This window comes from Stomoxys calcitrans, chromosome 2 (genome assembly GCF_963082655.1).
Source record: "Stomoxys calcitrans chromosome 2, idStoCalc2.1, whole genome shotgun sequence".
Classification (NCBI taxonomy): domain Eukaryota; kingdom Metazoa; phylum Arthropoda; class Insecta; order Diptera; family Muscidae; genus Stomoxys; species Stomoxys calcitrans.
In genome coordinates, this window is record NC_081553.1 from 99,117,837 (window position 1) to 99,138,867 (window position 21,031).

The 21,031-nt window shown below is 40.2% G+C and overlaps 1 protein-coding gene across 1 annotated transcript; it reads left to right on the top strand.

Moving 5' to 3' along the window:
* Positions 1-232: 232 nt before the first annotated feature.
* LOC106090900 (lysosomal acid glucosylceramidase) lies at positions 233-16,955 on the top strand. The gene is made up of 10 exons (XM_013257254.2): positions 233-559; positions 631-767; positions 837-1,017; positions 2,473-2,632; positions 2,696-3,016; positions 11,882-12,011; positions 12,121-12,234; positions 13,726-14,068; positions 14,132-14,303; positions 16,746-16,955. The coding sequence occupies exons 1-10, from the start codon at positions 505-507 to the stop codon at positions 16,843-16,845; spliced, it is 1,713 nt and encodes a 570-aa protein (XP_013112708.2). The 5' UTR covers positions 233-504; the 3' UTR covers positions 16,846-16,955.
* Positions 16,956-21,031: the final 4,076 nt, after the last annotated feature.

Sequence of the window (21,031 nt, forward strand, 5' to 3'; positions counted from 1 at the left end):
GCACTAATAATCCGAACTTGCTACCAACTCACTACCATGACACTTAGCTTCCTGCTTTTGCTGTGGGCCAAACTGCCTTTTCATACATTTCAATACATTTGTGTTTGTAATAAAAAACATTTCGTTTCTTAATGCCTGATAGCCTCCACCAATGAGTTTTCACAATAAATGAGCGTGAGTGCAATGGAGAAGAAAGACTTTAAATAGACGTTTGCTCGGCTAAACTCAAAAAACCTCAGAGAGCCGAGGTAAACAAACATTTACGTTCAGTTGGCAGTGGTGATAACAAATGATCTAAGCTCTCTAAAGTTCGGTTTGTTGGGGCTAGCAAATCAATTGGAGAGTCAGTCGTTCAAAAAATTTGTATGATTTGCATTGTTTACTACTGCGACGCTTCGGTGGGGTCAATGGTGTTAAGCTTTGTTTTTACGGAAGAATTTGTTTGTGCGCCCAGTTGGAATCTCCCAAAAAAGTGAAATTTTTTCCAAATCATCCAAACCAAAAATGTATAATTTATACAAATTAGTTTTACTTATAGCAGTCATAATTCAGTCCCCTGGTAAGTAGTTGATATTACGTTGTTGTTCTCTATTATAACTAATCCTAACCCTAACCATGTCTGTCTTGCAGATTTTTCCCATGCAGAATGTAATCGTCAGCAAACCAGTTTTGGTATGGTTTGTAAGTGCACTGCCAATAGTTGTGATTATTTGACAGAACCCCCTGTCAAAGGCGCCAAGAGTTGGATAGCGATTTCGTCCAGTAAGGTGAATATTTTTTCAAATACAAATTCTGAATACTGAAGGTTGATTGAACTTTTCTTTTTTAAAACGCAGAATGGTTTACGTTTCTCTGAGACAGCAGGAACATTTGGTTCTACAGATTTGATAACCATTGAAGATTATCATGAGCCTAGAACGAACAATGCTGCAAATTCAAAAAATTTCATTGCAGATGCCATTATGGTAGACAATAAACGTTCATTGGGCTATTTTTTTGGTCTAGAACAAGGAAGTGGTAAGCATGATTTGCAAAAAATGTTTAAAAAAAGGGTTAGGTTAGGTTGAAAAGAGGGTGCAGATATTAATCCGCCCCATGCTACTATGGACATACACCTAAGCCAGTAATTGGCTTGTTGTGCGCTCTAAATACTAAAAACGAAAATTTTAAGTTAGTAATTCAGTGCTGCTTTCAAAACCCTTAATTGTTTTCAATACCACTCCCCTAAAAGGTGGTTCATGTCTGGTCTTGTGTCCCCACCTAAGTGCCGGTATCTGTTAGACGCGAAAGCAGGGCAATGATAAAGGAAATGCTACAACGTCTCATCATTTTCCCCGCATGCCCTGCACATGCTATCACTTGCCGCACCGATTTTACATAAGTGAGCTCGTAGTCCTATGTGTCCCGTTATGATACCAATAGCTATACTGACCTCCTTCTTGCTTCCTTTCAGTAATAGCCTCGTCTTCTCACGATCTGGATCCCCCATGGCATCAGTGCCTCGCACTCGGCTTCAAGGTTAATCTCAGGTATCCGATCGGAAACCTCTTCCCAGGGTTTCCTATCGTCGGCTTGAGTATACCGCTCCCATCCTCAATCCATTTTCCCGTCGGCATAAGTCTCACAGCCTCAGTGGCTGTCTCACACTTAATCTGTATGTCAATGGTTGGGATATCTAGAATAGTCTCCAGTGGGCGTGGTCCTATCGCTCCGCCTTTGCCAAGACAACATATTCTCTGAACTTCTTGTATGGTCCTTATGTACTTTACACTTGCACTTTTTCTCCATAGCAGTCCACCAAACTAATGAGGCGTAAGCAAATATTGCTCTAATCACGCTCCTGTAGAGCTAGTGGACTATCCTCGGATTCAGGCCCCATTTCGAGCCTACGGCCTGTTTACATAGTGCCCAACATCTGTGAGCCTTCTCAGTACGCTCCTAAATGTGACACTTCCAATTCAGTTTCCTTTCCAAGATTACACCTAAGTATTTGACCTTGTTAGATATCAAAATCGTCTTATTGAGGAAACGTGGTGCGTTAAATTTGCCCACCTTCATCTTCTTCGTAAACAGGTATATTTCAGTCTTCTCTGGGTTAACATTGAGACCTCTGGGTCTAGCCCAGTCATATGCCGTATGCAAGACCCTTTCGACCCTTCTGCATCGTTCGTTCGGATGCTTACCCCTTAGAAGTATTATTCAAAAGATTTTAAGATTTTTTGGACCTGACATGGAATTTGTAAGCAATTTCTTGAAAATTCGATTTCAACAGAAATATTGTCGACATTCGAACATTCGATTTTTAGGACAATTTTGTCAAGACTTATTTTCACCGAAAAATCTTTAAGTTCGAGTTTTAGAATAATTTTGTCTTAACTCAATCATGTGAATATCTAGGAGAACGGCAATGGTAAATTTTAAATTTCATTTAAACAATTTTAGTCAAAATTTCCCTTTTATACATGTTTTCAGTTTTCAATATACCTCAACAACAAAGTGATTCATCAGCATCTATTACTGTCGATCGCAGTGTGACCTATCAGAAAATCATAGGCTTTGGTGGAGCACTCACCGGTAGTGTTTCGTATTTACTAAATAAATTGGACCCTAAGCTACAGGACCATTTGTATAAGTAAGACAAATGAAAAGCCACCCCACCAATCTGAGTAACCTCTTCAAAATGTTCTAATTTCAGATCATATTTCCACAATGATGGCATTGGCTACAATATATTGCGTACGTCCATTGGTGGCTGTGATTTTGACTTGGAGCCATGGGCCTATAATGAGATGCCTCAAAATGATGTCCAACTTTCTAATTTCACAAAACTCGATAATCGGGATCTTTTGAAGATAGAGCAAATTCGAAAAATTAAATCAGTAGGTGCTTTGGAAGATCTAAAGATCATGGCCGCTGCCTGGAGTCCACCGCCATGGATGAAGAGCAATAACGATTGGACTGGCTATAGTCATTTAAGAACGGAATACTATCATACATGGGCCGAATATCATATGAAGTAAGTGAAATTGTAAAGTTAGCAATAAGACTCTCTTATTGGCTGTCTGAGAAGATGTTTATACCAATTGTTGCACAGTGGGATAGAATCGAAAAAAAAACTATTAAAAAATCTGCCGTTTGAAAACGGGTCGAGATATTTATTTGAAAATTGAAATGGTTAAAGCTGAGGTGTTGATGACATCATGTGCAATATTATTTTTTTTTAGCAAATTGGCTGTGGAGGCTACGACTATTGTTTTGCGCAAAAAAAAAATGTTTGCAAGTGTTTAGGGTACATATAAAATGAAACAAGTGAAAGCGTGTTAAGTTCGGCCGGGCCGAATCTTATATACCCTCCACCATGGATCGGATTTGACAAGTTATTTGAATGACTTTTTTAAAAATCTAATTAGGAGATACATCTACAGATGCACCGTAGCCATCACGATTAGTAGCAATCCCATGGCAGTCGGTTGTACCCATCGGATTGACCCGATGGAATCCTCATCGGCAAGGGCACATATTGGTTGCAGCGATTCAGGAGAACTTGCTGACCAACACCTACAGCGTGCACAGTTGTCACGGATACAATGTGGTACGTACGGATCACTTAAGAAATGGAGGTGGGGGATACACCATTCCGTGCAGTATAGACGCATCTCGACTGCACCTGGCGCTAGTGATCCCAACATGGGTTGCATGGGGTTTTTGTCCTCTTGGTAGGTTGTTAGATTTTTCCAACATACATATCGTAAATACCACGATAATTCGCCGGGAATAACTCAAAACTAATTCACTTCATGTTGTTTCTGTGTATTCGTTAGGAGTGCAGAATAAAACCATGGATGTTACTGTTACAAAGGGTCTCACTGCTTCAAATTTTAGGAAAAGGGCGTAAGTTTTGATTTTGTCTATAACTGGTACGCATGTTAGAGGTTCTCTTCTAAATTTCGTAAATCTGGATAGGAAATTCGGGTTTTGTGCGTTCAATGACGTCAGTCGGAAAACAGGGATATGTGGTAGCTGCATACAAATATGGCCCAATTTGGTTCATGCTCATGGAAAAACAACTTCATGAGCTCAAGATTTCTCATCGGGAAATCAGTATAAAGGGGTTTTGAACTTAAGGCTGTAAAGTGATTTCAACAAACAGACGGACGGGTTTCTCTAGATCCTCTATGAATAACGACGATCTAGTACTTTGTAGAGTTGGAAACGTATATTTGATATGTTCGAAATGGTATGTCAAAATGGCTAACTGTTCGGTGGTGGCTAAAAATATACTATACCACATATTTGGCTTGTAAAACATTTGGTAGGTTTTGTCTGGTTTGGTATGATTATTCTTAAATTTTGGTAGGAAATAATTTTCTTGAGTGGCAACACTGTATGTGACCCAGTTAATGGCCAAGCTTACAAGCCTGACATAAGTGGGCTACTATCTGGCCATAATCGTCTGGTTCTAGGAGACTTTAACGCGCATAACGTTTCATGGCATTCCCACCTAGGTAACAGCCAGCTGGGCATAGCTTTGGCAGAGCAGATTGAAAGTTCAACGTTTTGCACGGTGAATGAGGATGGCCCAACTAGGACTACGAGGAGATGCAGCAACTCGCCAGACATTTCCATTGCATCCCCTGATCTCCCGAGTAACGTATCCTGGCAAGCCGTCATCTTTTTGGGGTCAGACCACCTCCCCATAATTCTCACCATCGACCGACCACTCGTGCGCCGGACGATCATCACCGCTTCAGTGAACTGCCACCCCCCTCGAATGTGCTAATTGCCAAGAGGAAATTCCGAGACATCATCAACGCAGTAGCCGCTAGCTTTATACCAGTCGGTCGAATACCCCAAGTACGGCCTAATTTCCCGGCGCAGACAGTGGTACTCGCAGACGAGCGTGATGGGATTCTTTGTATGGACTCCACTAACCCCAGAACACAAATAAACAGGGTAGTCAACGAACATAAGCGGAATTTGTGGTTGGAACACTTGGAGCAATGTAACTTAGGCACCGGTTTAGGCAATCTGTGGTCTACTGTACAGTTACTCTCGAACCCCGGTAGACGGGATGACAGGACCTCAGTCACTTTTGGCGAAGTAATCGTGACTGATCCGAAGAGATGCGCCAGGTTATTCAACCGTCAATTTATTGTGCATCCCGAGAGTGAAAAGGCTAGGAAGAGAGCCATTCGTCGTATCCGTGGTCTCCGAGCCGATGGACAGCCATCACAATTTATCGTGGTCGAAGTTACGACAGCCATCCGTGGCGCCGAATCATCTAAGGCGTTGGGTCGCGACCTTACACTGATGCCGAAGAATCTGGATCTACCTGGAGTTGAGTACTTTATTACGGTCCTCAACCTGTCAATGAACACTCTTATAGTTCCCTATGTCTGGAAGATAGGCAGGGCGATCCCGCTACTGAAGCGAGGAAAGGACCCGAGTTTGAAGGAGTCGTACAGACCGATCTCCTTTCTTTCACCAGTAGCCAAGACGCTTGTGAGACTACTCCTTCCGAGCCTCGTTGGGAATTTCCATACGCCGGGCATCACCATGGATTTTGAAGACTGCATAGCACGACAACTGCTCTGCATGCCATCACAGCACACATTTGCCGTGGCTTCATTCAGCCCAGGCCATGTGATAGGAGGGTCTTCGTGGCACTGGACCTATAGAAGACATTCGACATGGTCAGCCATGCCAAACTATTTGAGGATTTGATTGATTTGCGCTGGGTCGCAAATTATATATGTGGTCGGCAGTCATTTGTGGAATTTAGGGATAAGAAGTCGAAACACCGAAGAGTGAAACAGGGAGTTCCCCAAGGTGGCGTGATATCTCCGGCACTGTTTAACTTCTACCTATCCTCCATTCGAAATCCCCCGAGAAGAGACGTTGTAGGCATCAGACTGACTTTTTAGTAGGGATTTTTGAACACTATTCAGCAAAAAATTGGAAATCTGACCACGTCTTCGCGCAAGTCGTCGAACTTTAGAGGCTTGCCAGGAGGCGCTCGGATTACCTATGGCCTTAAAATTATATTATATGATATCTCATGAATACGGATGGAGATATCAAAGAGATTTTTTTCTATTTTTTTCGATTGTATCCCACAGTGCGTCGTCAAAAAATTATATCATACGTATTCCATCACATCTCTTTTTGCAAGGATCATCGATATACCAAGTCCCAGTTCTGCAGGCTACACCGCAAAGCCCACATGTTATACGAATCCATCAGTGTTGCAGTCTAGGTACCTTCGACTGCTAGGTATAATTTAGATCCAATGGGTTCGATCAGACAAAGTGGTGCAATACCTTTTATCAAATAGCGGTGTAGTACACATTGCCTGAAATTTCGGACAATGTATAAAAAATTGCGCCAGTAGCTACTGTTTAACAAATGCACTAAGTTAACCAAAGAGAAATGTCCATATCCTCACAGCAGTGGTCGTCGCCCACATTTTAGTTACAATGTCCGGAAGCATTAAATATTAGTCCATCAAACGCTTTCGTACTCAATGTGGATGAGATACGCAAACAAGCCATCATTTGGATCCGGTTGAGTATGGACTAGCAGGCGTACTTTTCGAGCATCTTCCGCCAAGCCATAATTTATTTAGCATTATACATCTGACAGCATTATACATCTGACATGTGCAGTATATAGCCAATGCACAACACGCTGTTTAGTTTAGTAATTTTCTCGTAATTTGAGTGTAAACGTGCGTCGGTAAAATGTTTGTATCGTGAGCGTGCGAGAGCGTAATTCGAAACAATAAAGTTATTCATGAGCGTGCGTACGTAAATATTTTTTTCGTGAGAGCGTGAGCATAAGTGAAAAATCACTCACGTGCCCATCTCTACTTTAGTCGCCTTAAAGTCTGAGATTTCTTTTACATGGAACTGCAGAATTGTATTGTATTTTCTTTACTCTTTCTTGGCAAGATTGGTCAATAAATGCGCTTCCAGTGGTTCTTGGAGTGAAAATCGGGCGATGTACATATATGACAGCTATATCTAAATCTCTGCCGATTTCTATGAAACTCGCCAGTCGAGAGTCATAAGGAAGGCCTTCCTGCCAAATTTCGAGAGAATCGGTTAACAATTTCTCAAAAATCGGACGATATATGGGAGCTACATCTAAATCTGAACCGATTTTCATGAAATTCAACAGTAATGTCGAGAGTAAAAAGAAAATACATTTATTGCATTATTACTGCAAACATGAACATATATATGGGAGCTATGTCCAAATCTGAAACGATTTTTTTCCAATTTCAATAGGCTTCGTCTCTAGGCCAAAAAACATGGCTGTACCAAATTTTAAGACGATCGGATGAAAACTGCGGCCTGTACTTTGTACACAAATTAACATGGACAGACGGACATAGCCAAATCGAATCATAAAGTTATTCTGAGTCGATCGGTATACTTATCAATGGGTCTATTTCTCTTCCTTTTGGGTGTTACAAACAAATGCACTATGTTATAATACCCTGTGCCACAGTAGTGGTGTAGGGTATAAAAATGGTATGGCAGTTATGTAAAAACTTCTCCCCAAAGAGGTGTCGCACTGCGGCACGCCGTTCGAACTCAGCTATAAAAAAAGACCCCTTATCATTGAGCTAAAAAAACTAGAATCGGACAGCGCTTATTGATATGTGAGAAGTTTGCACCTGTTTCTTAATGGATTGTTCATGGGATAATTTGCATTTGCACTGTTGTCATACGAAACTTCCCCTTCACATATCCATTCGCCGATATTCTCTGTTACAAAGGTGACAACAAGTAAATGTAGATCCTTTTAATTAACTAAAAATCGCCAGATAGTAACTGAAAATATATTCAATAAGTAACTCACCCCTTTCATTACCATCGAACTTTTCCAAATCTAATGATCTGCATTAGCAATACTACCATAATTAAGTTTTTTTTCCCTGAAAAAGAAACATTAATTAGAAACTTTAGGGTTAAAGTGCAATGGCAAAGAAATTAAAACCAGTATGGGCTAAGCCGAACTTTGGATACCCATCAACCACCTCGGGTATAAACAATATTTCGTTAAAATTCGGTGAAAAAATATCGATTCTGAACCTACAGTAGGTATTTAGAAGTATGCTCTGATATGAACAAAACTCGCCTCATCTGACTGTTCAAAATTTCAGCATAATCTGGTAATAAAAAAGTCTTCTATGGGTTCGAGACCATAAATCGGGTGAATATATATCCAAAATCCATCCATATATTTCCCCTCCTAATGCTGGCGACATTTGTGAGGTACTATGCCATGCAAAACTTCTCACCAATGGGGTGTCGCACTGCGCCACGCCGTTCGGACTTGGCTTGAAAAAGGAGGCCCCTTATCATTGAAATTAAATTTGAATCGGACTGCACTCATTGATATATGAGAAGCTTGCCCCTGTTCCTTAGTGGAATGTTCATGGGCAAAATTTGCAATTTTTTATATATCCAAAAATTATCCGATAATCACCATATTCGGGGATGATGTGTAGGGGTTTAACATAGCTCATTCTACATAATTTCACCAAAGTTGAAAGATCTTCAATCACGAGATCGGTCTATAAGGGGGCTATACTCAAATAAAGGGTGAATTTTTAGCTATTATCTGTTTGGCAACACTGGTTTAAACAGCTCACTCACGTATCGTGTTTTGTTTCACTGTTAAACATTTTCAGTTTGGTCTATAATTTAACCATGAATCCGTCATACAAACGAGCAATGCTTGCAAATTTTTGAATTGTATTATCAAATGCGTACTCTGTTAAGAAAGTTCATCGCACACTTTTTCCACTAAGCGACGAAGCTTATTTTTGGCTCAATGGTTACGTAAATAAGCAGAATTGCCGATTTTATAGTGAAGATCAGCCAGAAGCATTACATCCAGAAAAAGTCACAGTTTTGCGCGGTTTATGGGCTGGTGGCATCATTGGATCGTACTTCTTCAAAGATGATGCGAATAGTAACGTAACTGTGAATGGTGAGCGCTACCGTTAGATGATATCCAACTTTTTTTTGCCCAAAATGCAAGAGTTTGAATTGCATATTATGTGGTTTCAACAAGACGGTGCCATATGCCACACAACGAGCGTAACAATGGACTTATTGAGAAGCGAGTTCGCGTTCGGCACCGATTAATTGGCCGCCTAGATCGTGCGATTTAACACCTTTTGACTATTTTTTGTGGGGCTATGTTAAAGCTCATGTCTATATAGACAAGCCCGCTTCAATTGACTCATGGGAAGACAACATTGACGCATTTATTCGTTAGAGACTGGCCGAAATGATGGAAATAGTATGCCAAAATTGGACTTAGGGGGTGGACCATTTGAGACGCAGTCACGGTCAACATTTGCATGAAATAATCTTCAAACATTAAATTATATGGACCGTACTATCGATTCAATAATTTTACGTGTTTTTGTATGAAAAACTTTCCTATAGCTCTTAAAATATCACCCTTTATAATCCGATCTAAACCATACATGAAACGGACGTCGAAGGGCCGAACACAGCTCACGTGTGTTATATTTCAGCAAAATTAATAAGTACGGCTATTATTGACCTGAAACCTTGGATCGGGAGATCGGTCTATATGGGAGCAATATTAAGACAAAGACCGATTTGAACCATATTTGGCAAGAATGTCGAGAATCGTAGCACAAATCATTGTGCCAAATTTTAGCCCAATAGGGTATAAAATGCAGCTATTATGGGCATAAGACCCTAAATCGGGAGATCGGTCTATTTGGGGACTATATTATGATATAGATTGACATGGACCATATTTAGCACGGATGTCGAGGCTCTCAACATAAGGAATTGTGCCAAATTTCAGGGAAATCGGTCAATAAATGAGGCTTTAATTGGCCTAGGAGCTAAAATCGGGAGATGGGTCTATATGAGGTCTTTATTAGGATACAAACAGATCTGGATCGTATTCGGCGCAGATGTCGGTAATCTAAGCACAAATCATTATGCCAATTTGTAGCCAAATCGGATTAGGTAAGGTTAAGTTGAAAAGAATGTTCGTATATTAATCCGCCTCATGGCATTGTGGACATACACCTTAGCTAGTAATCGGCTTATTGTGCGCTCTAAATACTACAAAAGTAAACTCAAAAAAGGAAATTTAAGTAAGGAATTCCGTGCAACTTACAAAATCCTTTATTGTTTTCCATGCCACGACCCTATGTTGGTTCACGTCTGGTATTGTGTCCCCACCTAAGTGCCGGTAACTGTCAGACGCGACAGCCAGGCAATGACATAGGAAATGCTCCAACGTCTCATCTTCCTGGCATGCCCTACACATGCTACCACTTGCCGCACTGATTTTACATAAGTGAGATCGTAGTCCTATGTATCCCGTTGTGATACCGAGAGCTATTTTCACCTTCTTCTTACTTCCTTTCACTAATAGCCTCGTCTTCTCATGATCTGGGTTTCCCCATAGGATTTTCGCCGTCCTATCGATCGTTTCGCTGTTCCACAGGGTTGCATGCGGTTAACGTGGACTGCGTTGACCCGAAAGGCTTCGGGTTAACCAAGTTTATTGACGGCAGTTCTCTGGCTTTCACCGCCAAATCGTTTGCTTTCTCATTCTCAGTTACTCCGCTATGGCCCGGCAGTCAAACGATGGGGATCGTGACATCCTCAGAGAAGGCGTTAATCTCCTTCTTACATTCCAAGACTGTTCGTAATCTTACCGTCCTGGTTGTTATTGCCCTTATAGCCTGTTTACTGTCCATTAAGAAGAAAAAATGTTCAGCAGTGGTTTTCCACTCCTAATGCTGGCAACATTTGTGATGCACTGTGCCATGTAAAACTTTTCTCCAAAGAAATGTCGCACTGCGCCACGCCGTTCGGACTCGTCTATAAAAAGGAGGCCCCTTATCATTGAGCTTAAAACTTTAATCGGACTGCACTCATTGACATGTAAGCAGTTTGCCACTGTTCCTTAGTGGAACAGTGGCAAACAGTGTAAAGATGTTCAAACTCAATGTCCTCGCGTTAACGCCACACCACCTCATGCATTCCGTTATCGCCCGAATCTCCGCCTGTAGGACCGTATTATGGTCAAGCAGGTTTAGTTCGAAAATGGACTATATCGGACTATATCTTGATATAGCCCCTATATAGCCCGATCTCCCGATTTAGGGTCTAAGGCTCATAAAAGTTGTATTTTTAATTCGGTTTAAATCCCTGGGTTCTCGATGTAGACCCCCAGGTCCACTCTGTCCTCTAGCTTTGATTCATTCGTGTAACATGATCTTCCAGATGACAATTCTAGGGTTCCGCTGCCAGCGGCACAGTCTAGGATAAACGGAACATTAGTATTGCCATCTGGAAGATCATGTTACACGGATAGATCAAAGCCAGAGGACAGAGTGGGCCTGGTCGTCTACATTGAGAACCCAGGGACTGAGATTGAAGTAAAAATACAACTTTTATGAGCCTTAGACCCTAAATCGGGAGATCGGTCTATATAGAGGCTATATCAAGATTTTCGAACTAAACCTGCCTAGGTACAAAAAAAAAAAAAGAATCTGTGCAAAGTTTCAGCTCAATATATTCGTTTTAAAAGACTGTAGCGCGATTTCAACAGACAGATGGACGGACGGACATGACTAGATCGTCTTAGATTTTTACGAGGACCAAGAATGTACATACTTTATAGGGTCGGAAATGGATATTTCGATGTGTTGCAAACGGAATGACAAAATGAATATACCCCCATCCTTCGGTGGTGGGTAGAAAAAGTCAGATCTTGTTCACTGCATGATGTTGTTAGAACTAAATTTAAACAAAATACGAGTATGCGTTTATTTATTTACATTTTTCTTAAATTTTACCATTAGATATCTACAGTTGATGCATAATGAAAATATAACGATTTGGGCCATATCCACTGGCAATGAGCCTCTAAACGGAGTCATTGGTTGGTTTTTTGTTCGTTTCATGAGTTTGGGTTGGACACCAGCCAGTCAGGTACGATGTGCATTATGGCGCATATAACAAAAAAACGGACTCTTATCCTCATATAGATTTTGAATTTAGAATTTTTTTAATGGCTTTTTCATTCTATCGTTTCATATAGGCCATTTATTTGAACGACCATCTGGGACCATTGCTAAAGCAATCTCAATTTAAAAATGTGTTAATCTTTGGCAATGATGATCAACGTTACTCATATCCAGAGTGGTACCAAAAGGTAAGTAATTGATAATCCATACTGAAAACTATTTCAAATGAATATGTCTTTTAAGGAAATCAATGTTGGAAGACAATTACCATAAGAATAACATTCTCATAAATTTCTTTATAAAAAGTAGACATTTTTTCCAAAAAATCAAATACATACGAAATTTTGCATGAATTATCTTAGTTAGGGTAATTTTTTTCTACAAATCAAAATTTTGATAGAAATATTCCCTGTCCTTTTATACCCACCACCAAAGGATGGGGGTATATTCATTTTGTCATTCCGTTTGCAACACATCGAAATATCCATTTCCGACCCTATAAAGTATATATATTCTTGATCAGCGTAAAAATCTAAGACGATCTACCCATGTCCGTTCGTCTGTCTGTTGAAATCACGTAACAGTCTTCAAAAATGGAGAAGATGGGCTATATCGGACTATATCTTGATATATCCCCCATATAGACCGATCCGCTGATTTAGGGTATTAGGCCCATAAAGGCCACATATATTATCAAATTTTGTTGAAATTTGGGACAGTGAGTTGTGTTAGGCCCCTCAATATATTTCTGCAATTTGGATCAGATCGGTTCAGTTTTGGATATGACTGCCATATAGACCGATCCGCCGATTTAGGTTCTTAGGTCCATTAAAGCCACATTTATTATCCGATTTTTCTGAAATTTGGGACAGTAAGTTGTGTAAGGCCCTTCGACATCTTTCTTTAATTTGGCCCAGATCGGTCCAGATTTGGATATAGCTGCCATATAGACTGATCTTTCGATTAAAGGTTTTGGGCCCATAAAAGGCGAAATTTATTGTCCGATGTCGCCGAAATTTGGGACCTTGAGTTAAGTTAAGCCGCTTGACATACTTCTGCAATATGGCACAGATCGGTCCAGATTTGAATATAGCTGCCATGTAGACCGATATCTCGATTTAAGGTTTTGGGTCCATAAGAGGCGCATTTATTTTCCGATGTCACCGAATTTTGTGATATTTTTCTTAGATATTTTTCTGAAACTTGGCCCAAATCGGTCCAAATTTGGATATAGCTCCCATATAGATCAATATCTTGATTTAAAGCCTAGGCCCCATAAAAGGCGCATTTATAATTCGATTTCACTGAAATTTGACACAGTGACTTATGTTAGGCTTTTCGACATCCGTGTCGTATATGGTTCAGATTGGTTTATTTTTAGATATAGCTACCTAAAACACCAATATTTTGTTATACACAATTGAACAATGACTTGTAGTTATAAGTATTTGGTCCAAATCGGAACATATTTCGATATAGCTGCTGTGGGGCATAATGTATGCATATTTCACCGGATTTTGGCGAAAGGTGGTTTACATAAATACCCGAGATGGTCGCCATCCAAAGTTCGACCAGGCCAAATTTAACGCCTTTTAACTTGTCTTCATGTTCTAAAATATGCTAGTCAGCTGTGATAAGCTACATCGGTGCCATTGTTCGTTACTCTTTTTGATTTTCAGATGAATGCTACCAAGCCCGATGTCTTAAAATACCTTGACGGCTTTGCTGTCCATTGGTATTGGGATGAGATGTTTGGCCCCGAACTAATAGATCAGGCAATGCGTTCATTTCCCAATAAGCTTCTGCTGAATACGGAGTCGTGTGTCGGAGATAAGCCATGGGAAACGCATGGACCCGAGTTAGGATCATGGGAACGTGCTGAACAATACATACGTGCATATCTACAAGATTTGCAGCATAATTTCAATGGATGGATAGATTGGAATCTTATGTTGAATGAGCAAGGTGGTCCAAACTATGTAAATAACAATGTGGATGCACCCATTGTGGTGAATACAGCAAGTGAGCATGAAGAGGTGAACTTTTTCTATATTTAAATTCTAATTTAACAAATTTCTTATTCAGATTACTCGGAATTCTATAAGCAGCCCATGTTTTATGGCATAGGACATTTTTCCAAATTTATAAGACCAGATTCAAAACGCATTAAAGTGTCTGTAAACAGTCTTCAAAATACGGTAGATGCTGTGGGTTTTCTGAGACCGGATGATACAATTGCTTTGATAATATTGAATAGGTAAGTAAGAAGTTGGGGTGTATGAATTACATGATACTCTTGGCACGCGTTCATATTCATATGCTACAGCTTGCCCTTTGGCGTGTATTTCATTCTGACTCTTGGTATTTAGGGCCCGACAATGTCTTCTTATTAAAAGATCCATTAATGCTTTTGAGTGTTAAGTACTTGAAAATTTATTGTGTCCGCTACTTCAGTTTCATCTTTGCGTATTTGAATGTTATAATCTCATTTATGGAATACGTTGTTGTCGGGGTTTGTTTTCTTCTTGACGTCTTTAAGATTTCATTACACACTTGAGGACAAGTAATATTTGAAGAATTTATGCGTATGAGTTTTATAAAGGAACTAAATAAGGGGGATGGTATGAAAAGAGTGGGTATAGAACAAACCAGCAAGTGATGCGTACACAACCCATCATTTGATCCAGCGCTTATAGAGTAGTAGGTGTATTTTTGAAGTGCTGTCCGCTAAGCCTCAACACCATATATGACAACTGCAGTAAACAATGTTTAAATTTCGTTACCATCGGTCTAAGAGGCGAACATAGGTTCAGATCAAAAACAGCAGGTGGCAACAGCATACACCTTTCTACTAACCAAATTGCTTGATGAAAGAACTTCTTTTCCCACTCCTCGAGGAGTATGTCAAGATCTTTACTTGGGCACCAAATGCCTCCACCAAAGCACCAATGGTATGGCCAGAAGTGTTGAAATATTAACAAAGCTACGAATCCCAGTGAACCATATTTCGGATGTCAGACATTTCTGTACAAATTTTGAACTCTTCCGACAATAGCTTACCAAAATCGTTTCGAATTCTGTTTGATTTTCTGAGGGATATTTTTCGACAGTTCTAAAAGAGTTCTAAACGTCTTGCCGTAAGGTTTTTTTTATTTTTCTTCCGACAGTTCGAAAGGAATTTTGAACGATTTCTGAAGTGCTTGTCTGCAGAAATTTGTTTTTTGATAGTTCTGAACGATATCTGATCACCTTGTCGTACGTTTTTTTTATTATTTCGGAAAGACTTCTGAACGATTTCTGGACTGTTTGTCTATAGGAATTTTTGTTCCGATAGTTCTGAAAGGATTCTAAACGATGTCTAAACGTCCTGTCGTATTTTTTTTTTTAATTTTTCTTCCGAGAAGGAGAGGCCCTTGAAAATCTATTCTAAGTTCGGCTAATGGGACATATTTTCTGGCATAGCTTATTTAAGTATATACCAAATTTCGTGCAAATCGGCTGAATTTTCTAGTAACTACACTCTTATAAGCGTAAATCTCGCGATATATATTTTTGGAAGATATATCTAACTCTGAACTGAGTTTTTACCAAAATTCATAGCTGTTGACTTAGGGTTAAAATGTGATATGTGGAAATTCATAGCTTTCGACTTAGGCCTAAAATGTGATATGTGGAAATTTTATGGACCTTTACCTTGAGTACAAAAAAAAACGACAGACAGGGTACTGAAAGGATATAGGAACAAATGGGCATGGTTTACACGAATCAGGAAAATTTTCTGAGTTAAGCCACCCATTCTATCATAGCCACAAAAGTGACGAAGGGCACATTTCATATTTTAACCACTAATGCAGTATAAATATGTACTTTGTTTACAAATTTCATTCTAGGACCCAGAATACTCAACTGAATCTCTTGACAATTACTACATTCAACTCTTGGCGTCCTATCGGCATGGGTATTTTTTGATGTTTTGCTTATTGAGATCAAAAAGAAATGCGTTTTTGTTGTCTCTGGGACACTTTAATGTTCATAGCAGTTTAGGGTGGATTACCCTATTTTAAACCAAAATTAAACCAACATACTCGCCACTTTTCTGTTAGGTTTAAGAAATTCCGGCGATGTATTTTGTCCTGAAAAGGGAAGTGGATTGTTGTTCCCTTGCCGAACATGGAAAACGAGCACGATATGAAAGACAGTTCACTAAATTTGAAAACAACTGAACTGAATACCGTTACAATAACCTCCTACTTTATTTCTCTGTTTCTTTAACTCTAGTTTACAAACACCAATCATTAAATGTACCTCGTACAGTATCATTCTCCAAAGTGTTATACGAATGCTGACGGGTGTAAATCTCTAGACAAAATTGTTGTTAATAGTTTTATGTTTTATTTTCCCTTATGATACACTTGAGATTACACATTTGTAGGAGTTGAGCGTGTTTAGTACTTAGAAGAACATCATATCGCAGCAATGTAATAACCCCCAATGATTTTGGGGTGCATCTGCTTTGCACCACTTATGGCCACATACAACATAACCGTTGAATGTTGTTGTAGGCTCATTGGCAACATCTACAACATTGTTTTAATAGCAAAAATTGTCTTGAGTATTTTGTAATGTGCTGCGGTTTCTTGCTTCTATGGCTACTGTGTTGTTATTTTATATCTCCTTGTCTTCTCTCTTTTTCTTGCAGTGCTCCAATTCCCCAGGATATAACCATAAATGACAGTGTTCGTGGCTCTTGCACCGTTAATGTACCCTCTCGTTCGATACATACAATGTTGTACAAGTGATGTTGGATGCGATGGTTTCTAAACTTATTAATATCTACAATATATACTCCTTTTATTATAAATAGTGTTAAGCATGATGAAAATAAATGTAATATGTAATAAGAGTGCAATATTCACAGTTGGCCGAAAAATTGAATAGATCATTACAAAACCACCAGAAAGCGTTCAATTAAAACAGCAGTATAAAAACGCCACAATCTGTAAAATGTCAACTATAGAAAATTGTAGTCTAAATTAGGTTGGAAGAGGATGACGCCAAGATTTTTGTTTTAGCATTCGCGTAGGCCATCATGTGACCCATTGTGAATCCTCATGAACTATTCCTGTTCTCTCAGCAGTAATAACTGCCTGGAAGACAGGCTTCAATGCACTTTCTCGCTTCCATGAAGGCCTTGTATTGACTGTCCTCTTCGAGGGTTGCCTTTTATATTTCGGGATTAGAGAACACAAAAACAACCATTAATCATCGAAAATCGCTTTATTGTTTTTCAAAATACTCCCCATTAAGATCTATACACTTTTGCATGCGTTTGAACCAATTGTCGAAGCACTTTTGCTGCTCCGATTGAGGTATCTCCAAAACATGCATTCTGAACGCATCAACCGCTTCTTCATGTGTCAAAAAACATTGACCTCTCATTTTATTTTTAACGTACGAAAATAGAAAGAAGTCATTCGGTGCCAAGTCAGAAATATACGGCGGATGACTCATCATGCAGTTCTTTGAGCCGATGTGTGAGAGCTCGCATTGTCGTGATAAAGAGTGATTCGTCTTCGGCGGATTCTTTTGCTGATTTCTTAAATGACAAGTGGCAAACAATTGGTTGAGTACCACTCAGAATTGACTGTTCTAAGTTGTTATAGTGGTGCGATTGCGACATGTCCAGTTTTTCTGAAAAAACGATCATTGCTTGGAAGTGATTCGTGCGCGAGCAACTTTTGTTGGATTTGGCTCATCTTGAAACACCCATACAGTCGACTGCTGTTTACTTTCGGGCTCATAGGCGTAAATCCACGATTAATAACCTGCACGATGTCATAGGCGAAGCGCTGCGATCGTATTTTCCGACCAATCGACACGAGCCTTTTTTTGAGCGATTGACAAATTGTGTGGGATCCAACGCGAATAAATTTTTTTAAGCGATCAAATGTTCATGCAATATTGAATGAATGCTGCTCCCACTAATGCCTAAGGTAGTCTCAATATCACGATAGGTCACATGCAATATCAGTTGGCGTAAGGCATTAATGGTTTTGGAACAACTGATTTTGAACGACCTTCACGAAATTCGTTTTATAGTGAACTCCGATCTCGGTTGATGGTATGGTTACCGTCGATAAACACTGATACTACCCGTGTTGCTATATGTTTCCGAGGCAAGGGTACTTGTGAAAGCAGATGAGGAAGTGCTTGGAGTATTTGAAAGAAATATTCTTCGTAATATATATGGACCAGTTTGCATTAATGGAGAATATAGGCGACCACGAGCTGTATGACGACGATAGCATAGTTACACGCATCAAAATATAACGGCTGCGTTGGGTAGGTCATGTTGTCAGAATGGATGAAGAAACTCCAGCAAAGAAGTCTTTTGAAGACAAACACGGTGGTACACGCAAACCGGAAAAACCAAAAGACCGATGGAAAGATCAAGTGGTGGGAAATTTGGTGTCAGAGATTTTAGAATGAGCGCAGAAGATCGAGGCGTTTGGAACGCTATTCCGCTTTCGGCTAGTGGAACAAATGTTCTGTCATAGCCATTTAAAGTGAGTAGGCAGGGATAAACACTGGTCCTTGATGATGGAGCTTCATCGCCAAAATATTGAATTAAGTTCATCGATGCACTGTTGTTGAGTTAATCCACGCCGAAAGTTGCATAATCGCACGAAAATGTTTACGATTTAATATAATTTTTTGGGCGAGATTAATCTTTTAAGTAACTTTTTACTGTAAACAACACAAATAGCGCTCGTATGTGAAAACGTTCCGAGTACGTATAACCTCAAAAATGTCAAGCTTTAGGATAAAGCTTTTAGTTGGAAGGTTGCAGCACAAGGGTTGTCCAATCCTGAAATATAAAAAGCAACCCTCGTATAGCATCTATAATATGACACCAGCGTCAGATATTATCTGATAAATCCATAACCAACACAAGAGGGAGATTCACTCCAGACTTAGCAAGTATATCGGTTTACTTATTTCACTCTATGTCCTTGTGCCTTCTTGTAGACATTCATTCATTCTTATAGACGCATCAGTAACTCCCGAGGACCTTGGATCTCATAAATGTACTGTTTAACGCCTTCAACGTTGCTTGACTGTCGCTGAAAATATGAATTTTTGTTCGCCCGATATTCATAGACAACAAGGAACTTGTGTTGTCTATGATATTGCATACAGCCATCGCATACACCTCGGCTTGAAAGATGCTGCAATCATCCCTCATCCGGAAGGAGACATTAATATCGAGTTCACTGCAGTAGATACCACACCCTGTTCCATTTTACATTTTCGAACCATCTGTAAAAACATTAATGCCTGAAAACCTAACCCGCCCTTTCTGCCACTCTGCCAAGGTAGCTAACTTTATCTGCAGTCCTTTATCCATCACGCCCATTGCTATTTGGAAGTCTGACTGAGAGATCGCCATGGTATTATCCACCAATCAAGTCAAGCTGCGACAATCTGAGAAGAGTCCTTTCCGCTGTCTCCCTTATAAACAAGTCCATAGGCTGAATTCCCAACATGAGCTGTAATGACCAAGTCGCAGTGTTTCCCATAGCCCCAGACACAATTCATAGTCCGAGTCTATTCACCATGTTAAGGTTACGGGCATGTGACATAAAATCTGTCACCTTCCATCAGACGTTGCGACCATATGCTAGGACTGGCCGCATGACCGCCGAGAACAACCTGTGCTTAGGCCTCAAACCCCACTTACTGCCTATGAGCTTCCCACACGTATACAGTGCCGCAATTCTCGACTCCATGTTCAGTCTCCAATCCAATTTGCCCAAAAATTTCGCCGACTGCGATAACTGTAAAGCCACCCTCTGCAGACCGGTATCCTCCGACTACGCGTACACAGGATCAATTCCGTCTCCCAGACCACATCCCTCAGCCCATGGAGCAGTGCACCAACAAAAACCTTCGAAACCGTGTCGAAAAACTTCCCTCTGACGAGAATAACCAGATCGTCTGCGTTCGAAAACTCTAGGTTAGGTTAGGTTTAAGTGGCAATCTGCCGTCAGACTCACTTAGATGTTTTCGTCCATTGTAATACCACAGAAACAGAATAAGGAAGATGCCTTCTAGTTCGAAACGTTGAACCATCCAGATGGCTTTAAAAAGACCAATAACTTGCGAATGTTCACATCCACTAAATCAGACAGGTTCTCAAAGAAATGAGAACCTAAAGTGGAACTCCATCTAACTGCTAGTGCGGGACACACACACAGAAGGTGTTCTATAGTCTCTTCTTCCTCGATGTCCCTACAGCTTCTGCAAAAAGTCGTTGTTGGCAACCTTCAGTCTGTCAGCACGTTTTCCGATTAGACAATGACCTGTCATGACGGACACAATGACTGAGACGTCTGTTCTAGCCAATGACAGCAAAGCAGTAGACCTCTTCAAGTGTAGATGAGGCAACAGAGTTTTGGAATGCTCACAGCCCCCTCTTTGTGACCATCTATCATTCGTTGCTCTTCGGGCCTGGTCCTTAAAACTTAGCTTACATGTCGCTAGAGGCATACCCACAGATTCCAGTGTCCCTGGAGTGTGTAAGGTAGTTTCTAGTCTCGTAAGCTCGTCCGCTTTACAATTCCCTGGGATATCTCTGTGGCCCAGAACAGGTGAATTTTTGAACTGTTCAGCCATCTCGTTGAGAAATCTGCGACAGTTGAGGGCGGTTTTTGTGTTCAGAAATGCGTTCTCCAGGGATTTAATGGCTGCCTGAGAAGATATTTATGCCAATCGTCGTAATGACATTATATCTTAGCCATTCCACCACTTCCTTAATTGCAAGTATCTCTGCTTGATACACACTGCAGTGGTTGGGTAACCTCTTCGATATGACCAGTTCTAGATCTTTAGAGTACACCCCCAAAACCCACCTGGTCGTTTAGTTTGGAACCATCCGTATAGAAGTGTATGTAACTTTTGTAATCAGGGATATTTTATTTCCAA

Coding starts and splice junctions, on each gene's coding strand:
- LOC106090900 (XM_013257254.2), top strand. CDS start 505: ATGTATAATTTATACAAATTAGTTTTACTTATAGCAGTCATAATTCAG. Junction 560..630: donor AGTCATAATTCAGTCCCCTG/GTAAGTAGTTGA, acceptor TCTGTCTTGCAG/ATTTTTCCCATGCAGAATGT. Junction 2,633..2,695: donor CTACAGGACCATTTGTATAA/GTAAGACAAATG, acceptor TTCTAATTTCAG/ATCATATTTCCACAATGATG.